Below are 19,716 nucleotides of genomic sequence, written 5' to 3'. Positions count from 1 at the left end.
CTTTCTTCAAAGACAAAAATGAAAAAATACTCAGGCAGCAAGTCACAAACAGCATCTAAATATTTTTGGACTTGAAAATACTGAGTTCATTATTTTAAATACAAAAAGTCTTCTACTGTGGTCTTTCAAGTGCTCATTTTTGAAAGAATGTAAGGAAAGGGTTTTGTGTACAGTTCAGTAAAGGACATTTTACAATGCCACTCAGACAGGCCGGAATGTGATCATATAAAAGGATGCGAATAAATCTTCACAGAAAAATTAAGTGTAACACGCTAACTGAAGTGCATGATGTAATAGCATAGACTTATTCTGCAATCTTAAAAAATCTTCTATAATACAAAGACACAAGACCATTGAATTGTATTCCTTTGCTACAAAAGCAATAAGTTGTTTGCGGGAAGTTAAAGTCACAAAGCTAGCACTGGAGTTGAAATGTCCCTTTTTTCCTTTTTCCACCATTTTCTCCTCTCCTCCCCTGAAGGTGCCAATCCTTGCTGGGTGTTATTCCATGGGCCATCCTTTATGTACTTGCCCAGACAACGAGAATCAGAAAGTTATTCAACCGTGGAGGGCATGAGAGCTAACCTCAATCTGGTTCTTAGCCAACATCCACAAGCTTGCACTTTGCCTCAGGAGTTACTGGATAGCAATCAGGAGTGGGAACTCTTGCTAAACAATGGAAATAAAGGTCAATTTTAGCACCACATGTGCTGTCCCCACTGAGTTCAGATAACAAGGCACAGACCTGGAATTATATGCAGGGACACTCTGGTACGTATGGCTTTATGCTACACTAGGCAGTACTTTTACCCATCAGGCCACCGGGGGAGCATCTGCAACAAAGCCTGCAGTGGCACAGGTCCCAAACCTAGTCAAAGTATCTCAACACAAAGAGCTACAGGCTTTACTCGTGCAGTTTAAACATTATTTGAGCCACCTCTGATAAAGTATGCAAATTCCCTTTAATCGTTTTCATTTCTTATCCACGTTGACCCAAAACTGCTTTCATGGAGGTCACATAATAACCTGGCATCATTGTACAGTCCGCAGTTTCAGCTGTCTTTCATCCATTGTTGCTCTGATAGAGTGCTTGCACTGTCTGCTGTGGCTTCTAGTGCCATTGACAATGTACATATTGGCAATCTATTTGTGAGTGTTCATTGCATGCATTGGCAACTTATCTGTGGCTATTCGTCGGACATACCTGAAGTATTTTATTATTATTGTCTCAATTCTCTGAACAAATGTTGTTTTGACATTGGTTTGCCTTCATTTGTCATTGTTACAATCTGCTTATATCCTCCACAAGCAGAATAATTTAACTCAGATGCTTCAATTTATCTTCTGCCTTTAAAGGTGGATTCTCTGAGTTGTGTGCACCCAGAGCAAGAACTCTATGCAGCAAGATATCCACCCAATACATTGGGAATGGCTGTTCCTGCCTGAATATCCAGGTTAGGGCCCTCCTCATTAATTATTCAACGTGAGCTCCCATTCACACAGGGGGTTGTCTCACGATGGCCACTTAAAGAAAATGGCCTTTGAGAGATGAAAAACTTTTCATTCACAAAGGAAATCTCTGCAATTCACGAAGTGCTGCAGGAACATAATCTCCAAATTTACGGATAGTGAAGTGAAGGTGCTGCTACATGAAATGAGTGCAAAGTGGGCCGCCCTTTTTAGCACGCCAGGCCACTGTCCCTAGATGACAGCAGTGTGGCATGCCTAGGAAAAGGTGACAACCAACGTCAGTGCTATCTCCAGTATCCACAGGCCCTTGGCAGTAGGCTTCTAAGGTAAAACTATCCAACAATACCATATATTAGAAAGTACAGAGGGGAAGTGAAAAAGGAAACAAGAGGGGCAAAGAAAGATGGCCTAAGTATACAGGTAACAATGTGTTACCCCTCAAATCTGTTACATCTTTACACAACTTTACAGCTCTTTTGTTGCTTACCTTGCATGCCCATTTTACAGCAGGCACCACCAGTTAAAGTATCTCAGCACAGGAACGTACCTCAATCCCAAGCAGAACCCACTGAAACCCAGCAGCCAGCCACTTTCCACTGAGGAGTCATCACTTAGGAGTAAAAATATATACTTTCACTAAGGGGAATCAATGGGTCAAACAATTGTAATATCATGGACATGTAGCACAAATAAATCACTCTTTTTTGGCCCTTGCCCAGAGAGTTTCTTCTTCTTCCTGCCTCTGATGCCCACTTTGGATAGATGGATTTAATGAAGCCAGTACATCTGTTCGAAAATCAGAAAATGTCATATGCATGCATAACGGGACTCCGTACATTCTGTACCCTGGATACACTGGTGGGGAATGCTCTCATGCATCATAATTTGTACCCTTTAACTAGTGCCCGAAAAGGGTGAACGGGATGATAAAGCTTTGATTTCAGTTACACTGTTACCACTGTTGAGTAGTGCACAGATTTTTCGGTTGTCCGGGTACAGTTGAAATTCTTCATTTGATGTCTCTTGAGTATCATCCAATCTCTGTAATTAACCATCTTAAGTAGACAAATGAATCTACTTTTTTTGCTGGTGATCCATTTTAAGCTTAATATCCATGTCTACTGTCTCTTTAGCAATGGATATTATCTCCGTTTTTCTGGCACTGATACAGAACCCACATCCCATGTAGATATGAAGAAACCATAGAAAAAGCAATTGAATATATTATAGGGAAATAGGGTTTTAAGAATTGAATTTTTCTTTTAGACTTCAGGTTTAAATCATTTGGAAAGTACTCAAAATCTGAATGTGAGTAAAAAGGGAAATTGAGAGTATGAGAAGGGTTAGCTAACCCTGACCCTCCTCATACTCTGGTAACCTGAGTGAGCAGAGCTGCTCACTTAGGTTACCAGATGAACGGTTCTCCTAGGTTCGCCAAGGCCACTGAAGCCTTCAGCTCTCCCTCAACAGTCAGGATATCAGATCTATAATTCCGTAAAACATTGGAGGATGAATGCCTTGGATCAGAGGACTGTTGTACTTATTCATTTAGCAATTACAGAACAGCTAGCAGCATACAAATCTGTCACCAAGCCTCCATGGCATCCTCTGCCCTGTCTCCCTCCTCACCCCATTCCCTCTTAAAATACTGCTTGTACTCGATGGGCATCCAGCAAGCATACAAACATAGAAACATAGAAAATAGGAGCAAGAGTAGGCCATTCGTCCCTTCGGGCCTGCTCCGGCATTGAAAATGATCATGGCTGATCGTCTAACTCAGTACCCTGTTCCTGCTTTTTCCCCATATCCCTTGATCCCTTTAACATTAAGAAATATATCTATCTCCTTCTTGAATACATCTAATGACTTGGCCTCCACTGCCTTCTGGGTAGAGAATTCCACAGGTTCACCACCCTCTGAGTGAAGAAATTTCTCCTCATCTTGGTTATAAATGGCATTCCCCGTATCCTGAGACTGTAACCCCTGGTTCTGGACTCCCCAGCCATTGGGAACATCCTCCCTGCATCTAGTCTGTCCAGTCCTGTTAGAATTTTACATGTTTCGATGAGATCACCTCTCATTCTTCTAAACTCTAGTGAATATAGGCCTAGTCGACCCAATCTCTCCTCATATGTCAGTCCTGCCATCCCAGGAATCATTCTAGTAAACCTTCGTTGCACTTCCTCCACGGCAAGGACATCCTTCCTCTGATGAGGAGACCAAAACTGCACACAATACTCCAGATGTGGTCTCACCAAGGCCCTGTATAACTGCAGCAAGACATCCCTGCTCCTGTACTCAAATCCTCTTGTAATGAAGGCCAACATACCATTCGCCTTTCTAACTGCTTGCTGCACCTGAATGCTAGCTTTCAGCGACTGGTGTGCAAGGACACCCAGGTCTCGTTGCACCTCCCCTTTTCCCAATCTATCACCATTCAGATAATAATCTGCCTTTCTGTTTTTACAACCAAAGTGGATAACCTCACATTTATCCACTTTATACTGCATCTGCCATGTTCTTGCCCACTCACCCAACTTGTCTAAAGCCTTTGACTAGCCAATGGTGTCCAAAATTCTGGTGTCTCTCCGATTGGGTAGTGGACTATATACTGGGAGCATCATAAGATTATGCTCTTGAGCTGACCTTGCATTTTGGAGTGAAGTCAGCTCACTCAGGGCAGGTGCAGCTGACAGCATTCCAGGCACTGCATAGCTGGGATCGCATAATTGGTCCCAATGTGACAGTGGGGAGGACTGGTAAAGTACATAAATCATACCATGCATGTGTTGCTTTCTTATGTGTTCCACTGCTGTATGTTCTTCTTTTGTCAGATACTTGTACATCATCCCTATCGTACCTCAATTGCTCCCTATGGTAAAGCATTCCATGCTCTCACAACTTTCTGTGTAAATACATTTTTCCTGTTCTCTCTTCTCACTCTCAGTGACAACTTTAAATGAATAACCCCGCCACTGACTGAAAACCGGGGGAAATAATGGGCATGATTTTTACTCGGAGCCGGGAATCTAGCGGGTGGGTAGATGTTCTCTTGAGGAACCCGCAAGTCAAGTGAGTGCATCGCAATCTGCAATCGCAACTCAATTGGAAGTCAACACTTTTGCTTCCAGGTTTCCCGCAGACTGACTGCCTGTTGGGAAGGAAAGGAGTTGCGAAACGGAGAGGAGGGAGGGAGGGAGAGGTCGTGAACCGTGGAGGACATTGGGGTGGGGAACCGTGGTTGTGGAGGACATTGGGGTGGGGGCCCAGGAGAAGAGCAGGGGCAGGGAGGTGATCAGATCGACAATCGGATGAAGAGTTGGAGGTGTGGGGGGGGTGTTATCTACCATGGAGGGGGGGAATTTACCATCACTGGGGGGATTGGCCGATTGCAGGGGTCCGATCGTGCCAGTTGAGCTTGTTGGGCCTGGATGAAGCATTCCTGCTCCTCCTGGCCCACAAGCAGTGCAATAAAGGCACTCACCTCATGGATCCAGCCCTTCTCACCCGCTTTCAACTGACGAGAATCAGAATCCACGGGAAACCCATGCTGGTGAGCTTAAATTCATTTCAGCTTCAGAATCAACAAAAAATTAAGTACCTCAACTATTTCAATGTGCTACATTGCCCCTTTAACAATCTGCCCGCCGTCATTAAGTGGGGATGGGTCTTCTGGGTTTCAGATGCATGCATGCATCCAAACGTGTCTGGGTTAAACCCAGAAGTTGGATCCAGGATGCGGTCCCACTTCAAAGAACTGCTATTTTTACCTCCCACCTGCCCCAACCCACCCGTTCTTTGGGGTTAAAATTACCCCCAATCTGTCCCTATTTACCCAATCAAAACCTTTCATGATTTTAAACACATCTGTCAAATCCCTCTTCGTCTTGTCTACTCCAGTGAAAGTAGCCCTGGTATCTCAAGTCTCCTCAAAACTATAGTTTCCCATCCCTGTGGGGAGATTTCTTCTGTGCTTTGTGCAATGAAATCATAAATACAGTTTTTATAAATTGATATACGATTTTGTTACACTTGGTGCACAGAGGTAATTCTATCCTTCCCCATGTCAGCTTATATTAATAAATACCCGCCACCCATGGAAGATACAATTCCTAAAACTTCACATGATCCAATCAATGTCTTGTAAGTGCCTCGAATGTGCTCTCTCTGAAAATTATCCTTCTCGGTTTGTTTTAAGCCACCCTGTAGAACTAATATTCTCTGCCATAGGGGATTACTGTTCCTCTAAAACATTCCCTGCGGGATCTCAGCACATATTACCAGTAACCTGTTTTATTCAACTCAAGAATTTTTAGAATGTGTTTACAATTGATCTTCACCCAGGTTTCAGTGGAGAAAGTGAACAAATGGTTTACTAGCAATCCCTTTTCCTGACATGGATTTTTTTTAAAGCCACGGAAATACTTACTGAAAAAATTGTATTTTTTCCTTAGCTATTGCGATCTCACCAGGCAGCACAATAATGGCAAAGTCTTTTTTGTTAGTCACATCACTAAAGATGTTAGTTAAATCACTTTGACACTAAATTCTTTTGCTGTCTCAGAGTGTTCTGGAAGCAGTTTGCTGCAAGGGATCGGTGTTGACATTGGTCAGATTAGAAAGGAATGAGTTTCCTGTCAGATACTGCTTGCCAAGAGGCCCTTTGTAGATATACTCTATTTTCACTGCTGTGATAATAGTTGGAGCGAGTCTCATATCATAGCAAAGCACTCATTAAGCTTTCACTATCTAAATAAAACATGGAGGATCACCACATATTATCACCAAATTTCCGAGACCCGACAAGAGCTGGGTGGCTGGCTCAGGCTAACCCACAATGCACTGAGGTCACTACACTCAATTTTGCAGGGTCAGATCATTCGAACAATTCTCAACAGAGCTTTGACCTTGAGCCAGCAGGTAGCCTAAGGGGGAATGCACAAAATCTGGCCAGCAGCTCAGATTTGAAGGGATGTGCACACTTTAAGGTAAATAGCTGAACATAGGGACAAATATTGTTTCAGCCTTTATAAAGTTTCAAAATTATTTTTAAGATACTGGTCAGCAAGAAAACCTAACATGGAGGCACAAAATGGAGGTGGAGAAATTGGACCCGATTTCTGGGTGAAAAATAGTTGAGGGGACCAGATTCTGGGTGCAATCTCCTGCGCCCAGTGCCTCCTGGAAGTGCACTGACTGCCAAATTGGCACCTGGCAACTGTTGACTGCCCAAGGCACCTGCCTAATATCCTAATCAGGGGCCTAATGCCACATTCGGCAAAAACTGGGCAGAGTATTCTGTTTTTCAGGGTCTTTAGTGGCCTAATCAATGGAATTTTAAAGGGACCCCGGCAAACTGCTGAAGAACAGGTAATTTTTTGTTTTGTTACTTACCTTCATGTGGAGCTAGGAGGAGCAGGATTTGTTAGGACTTACCTGCAGGTCAGCTTCACGCGGATCCAAACGCCCAGATTGACAAGTTGCATCAGGACACCCAGTTGGCTTATGCAGCTTGCCAGTGTTTTGTAGATGAGGCCTAAGGCACAAATTCCAGAAAACCACTGGCCTTCATCTTCAGGCACGTGTTGCAGATACGCCGCCCACTTCGCAGCAGTTTTCAGCACGAGACCAATTTCTTGTCTGGCGTCTTTAAGCAAGTGACAGTGATACGGCATCCGACCCTCTGTTTGATGATTCCCAAAATAGACATGCTGCTGCATGATTGCGAGCGGAGTTGTTCTGTTTGGGCACTCAAGGCTATCCTTCCCAGAAGACAGCACTGCAACTCACTTGTCAGGAGATGTTGGACAAGGTCCAGTCTGTATGGTGCAGCTGCTGCCTCCTTTCCACATGGAAAGTGGTGAAGATGTTGCCCCTTGAAAGCAAGGTCCCTGTCACTTGCCTGGTGGAACAGTGGTCAACAGTGAAGGGATTCGGTATATGTTACTGGAAGGAACCAGTGACGTAAAGATTTAATACATGCTCACGAGAAGAGTTATCCCTGTTGCAAAAGTTGTCTACACGTTGGCCTCCACGAGATGGCACAACTATATGGTAGTCCCCATGTGAAGCGGAGGCGGTGAGACAGGTCTCCTTTGGCAAGGCCAGAAATGACTGTCATGGTCAGTAAACACAGTTGTTGCATTTGTTGAACTTGTCTTCCTCATTTAGACCACGCAGTACTATCAGAACCAGAAAGAAATTACTATTCTCAACACTTTGTTTGCTATTAGATGAAATGCAGCAGCAAGCAACAATACTGTAGGAAAGTGTTAAAAATATGCAAAATATGACACACTGTAGCAGCAAAAACTAAACACAGGGAGAAAATATCAATGCTTATTTTTTTTAAAGTTTCCATTCATGTTTTGTTGCAGTAATCTAACTTTAGTAGGCCAGCGCAGAAGATTACTCGTGCCCATTTTATAAGGTGAGCTTGGTGCTAGGGGCTTAGTAGGCCAGAAACTTTCTTTAAATAATCACTAAATGTAGCGAGTGGTCTGAATTAATAATTATCACGGCCTGTAATGTAGCATGTGTTTGGCAGCAGTGCAGTCTCTGGAACATTCCCAGATTTCTTCACCACAAATGTAGCACACTTCACCACAAATGTGGCACGCTGTGCCCTGGGCACACGGGCACAATTTTACGATTTCCTCTCACCGCTAAAGTGGCTCTGTCATGATAGTGGGGCCTTGAAAAATTGGCCCTATTATCCAGGAACATTCAGGTTAGGTGGAAAATAATTCTGAGTTTGAATTACATTTTGATTTAAGGTGGGATTTCCTTTCAGTCATTTCAAATTACACATTAACCTCACTTGCCTGTGAGAAATTTATGGGAGTCAAAGTCAAGTGAGGAGCACAGTAGGATTTAGAACTAGGGGAGAGAACATCAGCAGTTGGGGCAGGGCTAAGGGAGGACCAGCTGGAGTCAGGTCGGGAGTAGGACTTTTAAGAGCCTTCCTGAACAATTTTACTTACATCAGTTTTGCAAGGTTCAATAAACCTTTACTTATGCAAAATTGTCATTTAACCTCTTGGGCCCACTCATTCAACTTGTGCCCTGAGACTAACCTTTCAAATTTTGAAATTTAAAACATAAGGGTAATTTTCTCAGGACATGCTGGCAGTAGGGAACCTTGCCTGTTGCTAGATCATATTGGAAAATTGTGGCAACGCTCCAGTGATTTTCCAATATGTGCCGGCAGGGGATAAGGTTCTTTTTCTACTAGCGTATCCTTGGAAAATGTTTACTTCATCCTGATTGTCAACAATTGCATTTTGTGCAGTGGAACATCCAGTTTCCGTTATTCATGGCGGGGTGGGGGGGGGGGGGCGCTGAGATGTACTCTCTCCATTATTTTAGGTGGCTTTAAACAATCACACTAACAACATGAAGGGTACAATGGTTCAAGATGAATTTTGTCTTATTTCATGGAGAAAGCAAAAGTGTCAAAATTGTAAAAACAGGCATAGTCGGCACATGTCCATCACATTCACAGTCGGCATTCACTGCTGAAGCAATAGCTCAGTGAAGGGAGAATTAAAATGCTGTCAAAATAATGGTGAGGCTAATGGCATTCACCATTATTTATGCGTAAATGGAACAGCAACTTCAGGCGAGGGGCAGATGCGCGGTCAAATGCGAATATTCGTAAGTTGCTGTCTGAATTTAGCCAATTCGCCGTTAGCTTTGTGAAAATGGCATTTTATTGCTGCCTCAACATTGAAATGCATTGAATTTTGTAAAGTTGCTGTATTGCGTGATAGATACGAACTAAACCCACCGCAGAGATTTAGAGCTAGTAATCAGTAACGTAAGTACGCTTTTAGCGATGTAGTAAGTGTTAATTACTGCCAATCAACCTCTCTGGCATCGAAAATTAACTATTACAAGTGTGAAGTCTCATTCCTTCAGGTTTTGAATTTTCTGGGAAGATTTTAAGAACGTCAAATTTTTAATTTTTTTTTCTTACTTTCCCTTTCTGTCTCTTTTTTTTCTCTCTTAATTCAATCTCTTTCCCTCTCTTTATTTCTCTTTCTGTGCCTGATTTGATGTTGAATTCAACCGCTTTAATTCACCCTCCTTCTCAGTATTTCTCAATCCTTAAATTGTGCTTATTTCTCAATCCTTAAATCTCACTAGTTAAGGAGATACACAGTTGCTTGCCCTGTTCGCCCAGGTCTCAGATGCCCTGTTTCCCTCACTGTGCCGTTATCAGCTCACACTTTCAGAAACTTTGTCGGATAAATTGTTTTGAGCTGAAGGATGTAGGGGCAAGTCTAACTAACGGCAGATGCCATTAGATGCCCCACTACAGCAAAATCTGTCCCATTAAATTACAACAGATGAGCATCATCAAAATATACTAGAAATCTGTAAAAACTGATATTGCTAGCTGTATATTTCAATATAAACCTGTGAAAAACCAAAGAAAAATGTTAGTGTATGATTCAGATTTGGGAAGTCTCTTCAGATTCTTTTGACCATTTTTAAGGAGTTCTGTGTTGGATTCAAGGAATCAAAGTGTTCTGCCCTTAGATGCCATCTACATGCTTTGAAAATATGGTAGAATAAGGTTAATTTTTAAATGTGCTCATGACACCTAGCAGCAGAACATCAATGCACAGCATCAAATTTATTATTCCATTATGTTGATACACTGCCCACTTTGGATAATCTGAGTCTTTTTTGTGTTGTTTGACTGGAATGTATGGTTAGATCTGCCGTTGCTGCAGCTTGAATATCAGACATTTTTAGGATTATCTCTGGTGGGATCACTTCCTTTCCAATTAAAATTTACTGATGTTCTTTCCAATGTGGTTTTGTCCCTGAAAGAAAAGCTCTTTTCTGAAGAGTGTATTCTTTGTTATAATTGACTTACTTTCAATGTTTAAAAATCCAATTGTATTTAATGATAAAAACATTTTTTTCCTAAATGCTGTTTGTTCTTGGATTTCAGCTTGTGGCCAAGGAACATTCAAATCCAAACAGGGGGAAGAAAACTGCTCCCTTTGCCCCTCTAACAGCAGGATCAACTCTGAAGCTGCCACCATCTGTCCCTGCAGAAACGGATTCTATCGAGCAGACAGTGACCAGCCTGAGATGGGATGCACAAGTTAGTCATTGGCCCCTATCTGTTTATATCATCATAGAAATATAGCACTTTCTTAGAACAGCATACCATTCATATCAAGCTCTGTTGATTTCATAGCAAAGATCTGTTCTCACCATAATTAATTATGATTCCAGTGCGCTGTTCTGATATCCAGATATGTGTCCTAATATCCCAGGCTGTTATAAAGCACTCATATTTCCATTTTTCTGCTGTTAGGACTCAAACTAAGGTCTTTAAAACTTTAGCACCACCATCAAAGCAAATTTACCCATTTCAAAATCTTTGCTAAGTCTAATGACCCTCTGAAATAGTTTTCTTTCTACTATGTCCTTAAATTTAACTTTTTACTTCAGTGGAGCTTATTAATTTTTCGGTACAATAGTTATGTCTGAATTCTTCTTTCATTTTTTAAAATAATAAATTAAATACTATTATAATAATGAAGTCAAACTAGAGCTAGACCATGGTGAAGCCACACACAAATTCTAACTCTCTGCATTGCTAAATTACACACAGCTGATATTCTGATCATTTCTGTTTCCTCTTTATAATGCATTATATTTTGCTTTTTACTTCATTGCAACCAGCTCTGTGCTTATTTCTCCTTTCAAATTAAAATTGACTTCCTAAACATGGATCAGCAGTGCACAATCAGACCATTGGAAATCCATAAAAACTTGGCTCAGTCCACCCAAAGTCGAAGGTTCAAATACTCAAGACCACGGTGATCAAAAGCAGCCTTCCTTTGCCACTATGTCACATTAATCGAAAAATCTTTAACAACAGATTCTCATACTATTCAACATTTTGCATGTAAACAGAAATATAGCCAAGTGGATAGGCCAATTGTAGCAATGGGTAACTTCAGATCCTTCTGAAAAAATGACATTGCATCCAAGTTCCAAATATTTTAAACACTAAGCAAGTCCAGTCTTCTCAGCATTGGTACAGTAATTGCAGAATCTAAACTGCCTAAGCTGGGATATAATCTTACTCACATAGAATATTTTACAGACCTAAATAACAGTTTGTGTTGAGAAGGACTTTAAAGCAGACAATGACTTACAAGAACAAAGACAGCAGTTTTGAAACCACTTCCAAGGCTTTTATAATCTTCTTTCTGTTTTCTCTGTGATCCCAAACCCATTAGTTTCTACTTTTTATGGCACTAGAGGGAACATGTCTGAGACAGATATATTTTTATAGTGCCATTAGGTTATTTGCAGTTTAATTATCTGGAATAGTAAAGGTACCTCTGACACATTAATGACCATGCTGCGAGTCTGTAAATCTTAAGCAACCGTGTCTGTGTGTAGTTACTGCACATTAATTGTAAACCTGAGCACTATTCAAAGTATGTACATATGTATTTTGTCCATGTTTGGTAGCCTTAGTGCAGATGTAAAATGTTTCAGCTGATAACTGAGGTTTTTTTACGCTATCTAAGCAAGCTGCTGGGTGCTTAGTTTCAAAAATTCCTGATCTTTGTTAAAACCTGTTCATATACTCCGAGGAAATTTCCCATGTAGTGTGTATTCTTTTCTTTTTTTTAAAGCTATTTGTTGAAGTAAATATCTCAGTACCAGTAAAGCGTGCTGTAGGCACCTTTGAGGTACAAGTACTGAAAGGAGACTTTTATTGGCTTGACTGAATATTCATGTGAAAATATTCTTTCAAAAAAGGAAACCTTATATATACTAAACGGTACTCTCAAATTTCCCCAAAAATCTCATATGAGTATGTAAAATTGGTTAAATCATCAAATTAAAACCTGGTATCTTTCATAACAATGATTGTCAAGATCGTACTGAGGTAATTGCTGTCACTCATTGAATCAATTTCTGTTATATTTTCAATGCTGTGTTTATTTCAAAACATGGTAATGGTAGTTATTATGTTAAATGATTTCTGGGAGAGTGGACATATCTTGCACAAACTCTGATCCTGGTCCTGATAGTTATTCAGAAATGCCTGTTGAAAGTGTATGTTTGGGTTTCAGATGAGGACAGGATCACATTTGTCAAATTATTAAACCCCAAGAACGGGTGGGTTGAGGATGGGTGGGAGTTGAAAATAGTTGTTTTTTTGGTCGCAACCGCAAAATTTTCGGACTTTGCATTCCCGGTGGGAAGCCTGTACTTTTACACGTCGACGTTAAACCCGGAAATAAAGCCGGGTTGCGTCCGCGACCCAAAAAACAACTATTTTCAACTCCCACCTGCCCCTAACCCACCTGTTTTTGGGGTTTAAAATTCCTCCCCACCAGTGTTCAGCATCAAATCATGAAAAATAACTGCTAAGGGAAGGGAAGGTACCAGAAGGCTGTTGCCCATGGAACCATATCCAGTCATAAACTGCTGCCTTCAGGAGATGAATGGGTAAAATTTCATCTTTACCAGCCCCAGTGCAAGGCTTAGCACACTGGGAAGGCATATTGGGAATTCAGGCATACACCCCAGGGATAAGGGGAGAAAATCAGAGGTAGGGAAGTTGAAAGCCCTATGATATGTACCTTAACTGGACCAGCCACAATAATACTGTGGCTATAAGAGCAGGTCAGAGGCTGGGTATTCTGTGGCGAGTGACTCACCTCCTGACTCCCCAAAGCCTTTCCACCATCTACAAGGCACAAGTCAGGAGTGTGATGGAATACTCTCCACTTGCCTGGATGAGTGCAGCTCCAACAACACTCAAGAAGCTCGACACCATCCAGGACAAAGCAGCCCGCTTGATTGGCACCCCATCCACCACCCTAAACATTCACCCCCTTCACCACCGGCGCAACATGGCTGCAGTGTGTACCATCCACAGGATGCATTGCAGCAACTCGCCAAGGCTTCTTCGGCAGCACCTCCCAAACCCCGACCTCTACCACCTAGAAGGACAAGGGCAGCAGGCACATGGTAACACCACCACCTGCATGTTCCCCTCCAAGTCACACACCATCCTGACTTCGAAATACATTGCCGTTCCTTCATCGTCGCTGGGTCAAAATCCTGGAATTCCCTACCTAACAGCACTGTGGGAGAACCTTCACCACACGGACTGCAGCGGTTCGAGAACGTGGCTCACCACCACCTTCTCAAGTGCAATTAGGGATGGGCAATAAATGCTGGCCTCGCCAGCGACGCCCACATCCCATGAATGAATAAAAGAAAAGATAAACTTCCACATGAAAGGCTATTAGTTGAACTGTGGGGATTCAGGGGAAACCTTCATAATGAATAAGAAACTGATTGAAAGGTAGGAAATAACAAGTACTCATTACAGGAGCTATGTTCCAGTCGAGGTAGTACTGAGGAGGCAGCCTCAGGACACAACGTTGGGACCACTGCTGGTTCTAATTTATATCAATGACCTAGATTCAGAAATCCAAAACAAAGTGGTAAAATTGGAAGATGATATCAAACTAGGAGGGACAGAGGAATCAGAAGAGGCAGTGTAGAAATTCTAGGAGCTGGATAACATATGTATGTGGGCAGATCAATGGCAGATAAAGTTTAGTGCAGACAAATGTAAGGTATTGCACATAGGAAGGAAAAATAGATGTCACACATAATCCGTAAATGGTATTGAAATTGCTAAAGATGAAGCTGAGAGAGAGCTAGGAGTTTTAGTCATTTTGATGCTAAACATGTCTATCCAGTGCAGAGCAACAATCAACAAAGCCAATAGGATGTTGAACTATATAGCCTAAACAGTAGGATATAAGTCAGAGGAAGTCATCATGAATTTAGATTTGAGGTTAGGATCAGATCAGCCATGATCTTATTGAATGGCGGAGCAGGCTCGAGGGGCCGATTGGCCTACTCCTGCTCCTATTTCTTATGTTCTTATCATCAAACTGTACAGTGCTCTGGCTACACCCCACCTTGAATACTGCATCTATTTCTGGCCACCCAGGGACAAAAGAGACATTCAGGTGGTGTGGCAGTGCAGATAAGAGCCACTAGGCTGATCCCTTGTGCCAGGGGTCACGATGAAAGACTGGAGAAACTTGGCCTTTTCAGCCTAGAAAGGAGGCATTGGAGAGGTGATCTTATAGTTATATAAAAAATAATTAAGGAAATGAAAAGGGTAAATCCAGAATATCTGAATTAAATTGTGAAAATATATCAATGGGACATGGGTTCAACTTGAAAAAGATACATTTTAGCACCAATATAAGGAAAGTCTATTTCAAATAGAGTGATAACATGTGTGGAATTGATTTCTGGAGTAATGGAGGCAGAATCCCTGGATTCATTTAAGAAACAAATTGCATATTACAATGAGGAGACTTTAGGATCTTTCTGGGTGGAAGCATTAATTTGGGCCGAATGGCCTTCCTCATCCCTAATTATCTTGTGATCTTGGGAAGGGATTTTTAAAAAAAGGAAAAACGTAACTTTGGATAGAATCTGCAATGTGTCTCTGAAGATCTTAGTGCTAGAAGAGCAAGTGACTTTGCTTTCTCTGGGTTTGTTATATTTATTCTGTATTGTGCACTTTAAGCGTTGGTTGTTCCTAGGTGCTTCGGAACAAAGATCAAATAAGTGAGGAATGAACTAAGATGTTAGAAAAACAAAGCAGGAAATCAATAGGTTTGGATTGAAGTTTCAGTTTCTTTCCTATAGGGTGAGTGTGTAGAAACCTTGCTTGGTAGTGACCTTAGGGCTGAATAAACTTGAAGACAATTTGTTTTATTTGTCCTCAGTTTCAGACTAGATGTTATCTTTCCTAGAAAGATTTTCTGCAAATAGTTTCCCCCAACACATGAGGTGGAAAAAAGCACTTTACAACATCTACCTAGTATTTAAAGGATTGTCACTATTTCTTTTATCAGCACAATGCAGGCAACAGACTGGCTGTTAAAAGTACATCTGAAGTTGCTTTCTGCCTTCTATAAAATTAGGGTCTAAGATGCTTCTGTGGCTGGCTTATCAGTAAAAGCAGAACCCAACCCCAGATGCCTTCTCTGTGTACAGGCTTTAATTGCATTTTATAACTTTTCCTTTTTAAAGGATAATTTGCCTTTCCAGTGACCTTCGCAGACTATTTTTAAACCTGACAAATTTGACATCTTTTTGATGTGCTTTGTATAATACCCCTGTTGTCTCATAATGCCGACAGCTTTAATTTTTTTTTTAAAAGTAGTTCCAAATCTCTTATTTGATAATAAAGATGGCAAGTAAATGTTGCAATCTACTTCATGCTAGCATATTTGAGTTTTGTTTAGATTAATTCATTGAAAAGATTGATATCCGTGCAATAGAATGTAAACAGATTTTTATGTATTTTAATTCAGTATTTGCAGGCCTATTATATATTTATTGGCTGTTAATATACAGTCTAACTTCCATTTCTCAATTTTAATTTTACTAAGGTGTGCCTTCAGCTGCACGTAATGTTATTTCAAATGTGAATGAAACCTCCCTGAGCTTGGAATGGAGTGAGCCACGGGATACAGGTGGCCGTGACGACCTGTTGTATAATATCATCTGCAAGAAGTGCAGCGTAGAAGGCAAAATCTGCTCCAGGTGTGATGACAATGTTGAGTTTGTCCCACGGCAGCTGGGCCTGACGGAAAGGCAGGTGTTTATCAGCAATCTTTTGGCTCACACCCGATACACATTCGAAATCCAGGCAGTAAATGGCGTCTCCAACAAGAATCCATACCCTCCCCAGTTTTCAGCAGTTAACATTACTACAAATCAAGCTGGTAAGTAGAGCAGTGTTTTAACATTTGAAATTGTAATATCCATATAAAATCTAAACATTCCTATAATTCAGTTCCCCAATAATTCAGTGGATCAGTCCACTTCGACACTCTCTAGTGTGGTTTGGAGAACTCTCAATGAGTGAGATCCCAGGTTTAAACCATGGTCTGCGCTGACTTAACTGTTCATAGACAGGCGGCAGTAGGTGTGCTACAGTTGGGAGGAGAAGCAGCCGGGATTCCTACTCTTGATCATTATCCAGCGATTGCTGTTTGACAGTGCATGTGTGTGGCTGTAGAAAGAGGATAGGCAGGGAGAGGACAGAGTTGGACTGTGTCCCAGCATGAGTGAGATGGGGATGGGAGAGATTGGGCTCAATTTTCAAGCTTTGGAGGTGGGGGGCCCCTGAAAATCAGGGAAATCCCGAGCAGGTGGGGAAGTCGGCTCCAAACCACCGACTTCCGGGTTCCCCACAGACTCGTTTGTGTGCATGCACGCCTCACGAATGCGGAAGTCCCACCGGCAATTAAAGCAAGAGGGATGATAGTTAACACAGTTATTTAGATAGTTTAAGTATTTGAAGTAGTTAATTTCATGGTGATTGAGGCAGGGGACTGATTTTCATTCAGTTTCAGCATGTTTCCTGTGCTGTGGGAAACACTCCATGTTTTAGGAGATGTGTTTCAACCAGCAGCCAGTTGGACATTGAAATGCTTGTTTGCCAGATGGGGATAAAAGGTGAGTTACTGGAGCAGGGTGCTCTTCTTTCAGACAAACTTTTGGTTGGGAGATCTTTGTGTTTACACTGAAAATTCTTAGTTTCCACTCAGAATTATTTACCAACTTTTCGGACCCCCTCAAACTGACACCATCACGATGGGGGGGGGTGCCACGGCTGCATTCACCACTACATCCGAGGACAAGCATTTCAATGTCCAACTGGCTGCTGGTTGAAACACATCTCCTAAAACATGGAGTGTTTCCCACAGCGCAGGAATCATGCTGAAACTGAATGCAAATCAGTCCCCTGCCTCAATCACCATGAAATTAACTACTTCAAATACTTAAACTATCTAAATAACTGTGTTAACTATCATCCCTCTGGCTTTAGTTGCCGGTGGGACTTCCGCATTCGTGAGGCGTGCATGCACACAAACGAGTCTGTGGGGAACCCGGAAGTCGGTGGTCTGGAGCCGACTTCCCCACCTGCTCGGGATTTCCCTGATTTTCGGAGCCCCCCCCCCACCTCCAAAGCTTGAAAATCGAGCCCAATCTCTCCCATCCCCATCTCACTCATGCTGGGACACAGTCCAACTCTGTCCTCTCCCTGCCTATCCTCTTTCTACAGCCACACACATGCACTGTCAAACAGCAATCACTGGATAATGATCAAGAGGAGGAATCCAGGCTGTTTCTCCTCCCAACTGTAGCACACCTACTGCTGCCTGTCTATGAACAGTTAAGTCAGCGCAGACCACGGTTTAAACCTGGGACCAGCCTTGCTGGGCACGGCGTGCACTTCTGCCATTTGGAACTCCATAACACAGTGCTGTGCCAGAGGAACCTGCTCAAGAGCACAGAGGGCAACAACAGAGAAAGCGACACCGCAAGAGGTACTACCCTTGTCAGAGGGTCTACAGACCGAGACTCAGCTTCCTGGGTCTCTCTGAGGAGCACCGCATACTGAGGCTGAGTGCGAGTCGCCAGGTGGTCGCAGACATCTGCAGCCTCCTTCATGCCGAGCTGCTCCCGGCTGGGCCGAGCAGCATCTCATTACCCGTCCCTGTCAAAGTCATCACTGCCCTCAACTTCCTCATCTCCGGATCATTCCAGGGTGCCACCAGGGACATCGCCGGGGTCTCCTAGTCGTCATAGGAACATAGGAACAGGAGTAGGCCATTCAGCCCCTCGTGCCTGCTCCGCCATTTGTTAAGATCATGGCTGATCTGTGATCTAGCTCCATATACCTGCCTTTGGCCCATATCCCTTAATACCTTTGGTTGCCACAAAGCTATCTATCTCACATTTAAATTTAGCAATTGAGCTAGTATCAGTTGCCGTTTGCGGAAGAGAGTTCCAAACTTCTACCACCATTTGTGTGTAGACTATTGCATAAGGCAGGTCACCGATGGCTTGTTCCACAGGGCCTCGCAATATATCAACTTCCCCATGGACGACCTCAGCCAGATAGAGAGGGCAGTGGGATTCTACTCTGTGGCTGGCTTCCCACGGGTGCAGGGTGCAATCGATTGCACCCATATAGCAATCCGTGCACCTCCACACGAGGCAGGACTAGTGTATCTGTCTGCTTGTTTAAGGTGGCAGAATGTTGTTCACCCTGAGTCCAAACGACTGTTGTCACGGCCTGATTGGACTCATTTGTGAGCCGTGCTTGAAGCACAATGGAGGCATGGCCCTTTAAATAGAGCCGCTCCAGCTGACAGCCTGTCACGTGGGTGCGCAGTCCACCCGCTGCGCAGCTTTTGGACGGCAAACCCAGAAGCCACGTGAGGGGGCACCAATTAACATGCACGTTACCCGCGCGCCCATTGACCCCCGCTGCCATCCCGCCACCCCTTGAAAATCGAGCCCATTGGGTGGGAAGGAGGGGAGATCTTTTATTCCATTAAAAATGTTGTTTGAAAAAGCTGGTAAAACAGTTACAGCTTAGGAAGGAGATTCTGGCAAAAAAAAATCATTATGGTGCTTGAGAGCGTAATAGATGACAAGGATTTTAAAGGAGAGGCCAGAGGGCTGGAAGTGGATGATGTACTCAAGCAAGGAAAAGGTGCGAGAGGAGTAGGGGACATGCCTAGAAAGGATTTGCCGACGATGGTCACGCTTGTCTCCACAACTGTTTGGTTGTGGGGATGTGTTAGAACATGTAGCTGGATGGGATGGCTTCAGTAAGGAAAAGGGAGTCACTATCCATGAATCAGATTTCTGTCAAGTCCACAATGAGATTGTGGCTGGGGAGTCCCTTGTTCACAAGGGAGTGATCGATAGTGGAGGGCAACACAAAGCGGGCTGGAGTTTGGGGACCCACCGGGGAGCCAGAAAGGGATTAAGTGGGGAACATTAGAGAGATGAGGAGGAGGTTAGAAAGATTAACAACGGGTGAATGAGCGGCGCGGGATGATTGTCAGGAAAGCGGGAAGAGGCAGTTGGGGTTACTGCTGTAGGAGAGACAGTAGTTCCATTGGTGGCCGAGGGGAATGGCTGCGATAGAACAGAGGGAAGTTAAACCTATAGCCTGGAGTGATAACAGAAGAGGTTGGCAAGGGAGTAGTGTGAGATAGGGTGGGGAACTGAGAGGGGCATGTTGCAGATGACACAAAGAAAAACAAACTGGTACAATACGATAATGTGTGACAGAGATGTAGACCCCAATTTTAGTTCCAGGAAGGTACCATGTAATAGATTTGG

General features: G+C 42.9%; 1 protein-coding gene across 2 annotated transcripts in view; it reads left to right on the top strand.

Moving 5' to 3' along the window:
* Window positions 1-19,716, top strand: part of LOC137331478 (ephrin type-B receptor 3-like) — an 89,952-nt gene that overhangs the window by 53,084 nt on the left and 17,152 nt on the right. For both annotated transcript variants that reach the window (XM_067995301.1, XM_067995300.1), the window contains exons 4-5: window positions 10,436-10,591; window positions 15,957-16,292. In XM_067995301.1, coding sequence (XP_067851402.1) covers window positions 10,436-10,591; window positions 15,957-16,292 — 492 coding nt within the window. The remainder of the gene's footprint in view (window positions 1-10,435; window positions 10,592-15,956; window positions 16,293-19,716) is intronic.

This window comes from Heptranchias perlo, chromosome 13, assembly GCF_035084215.1.
Source record: "Heptranchias perlo isolate sHepPer1 chromosome 13, sHepPer1.hap1, whole genome shotgun sequence".
Taxonomy (NCBI): domain Eukaryota; kingdom Metazoa; phylum Chordata; class Chondrichthyes; order Hexanchiformes; family Hexanchidae; genus Heptranchias; species Heptranchias perlo.
This window is presented reverse-complemented; position numbering and strand designations above follow the sequence as displayed.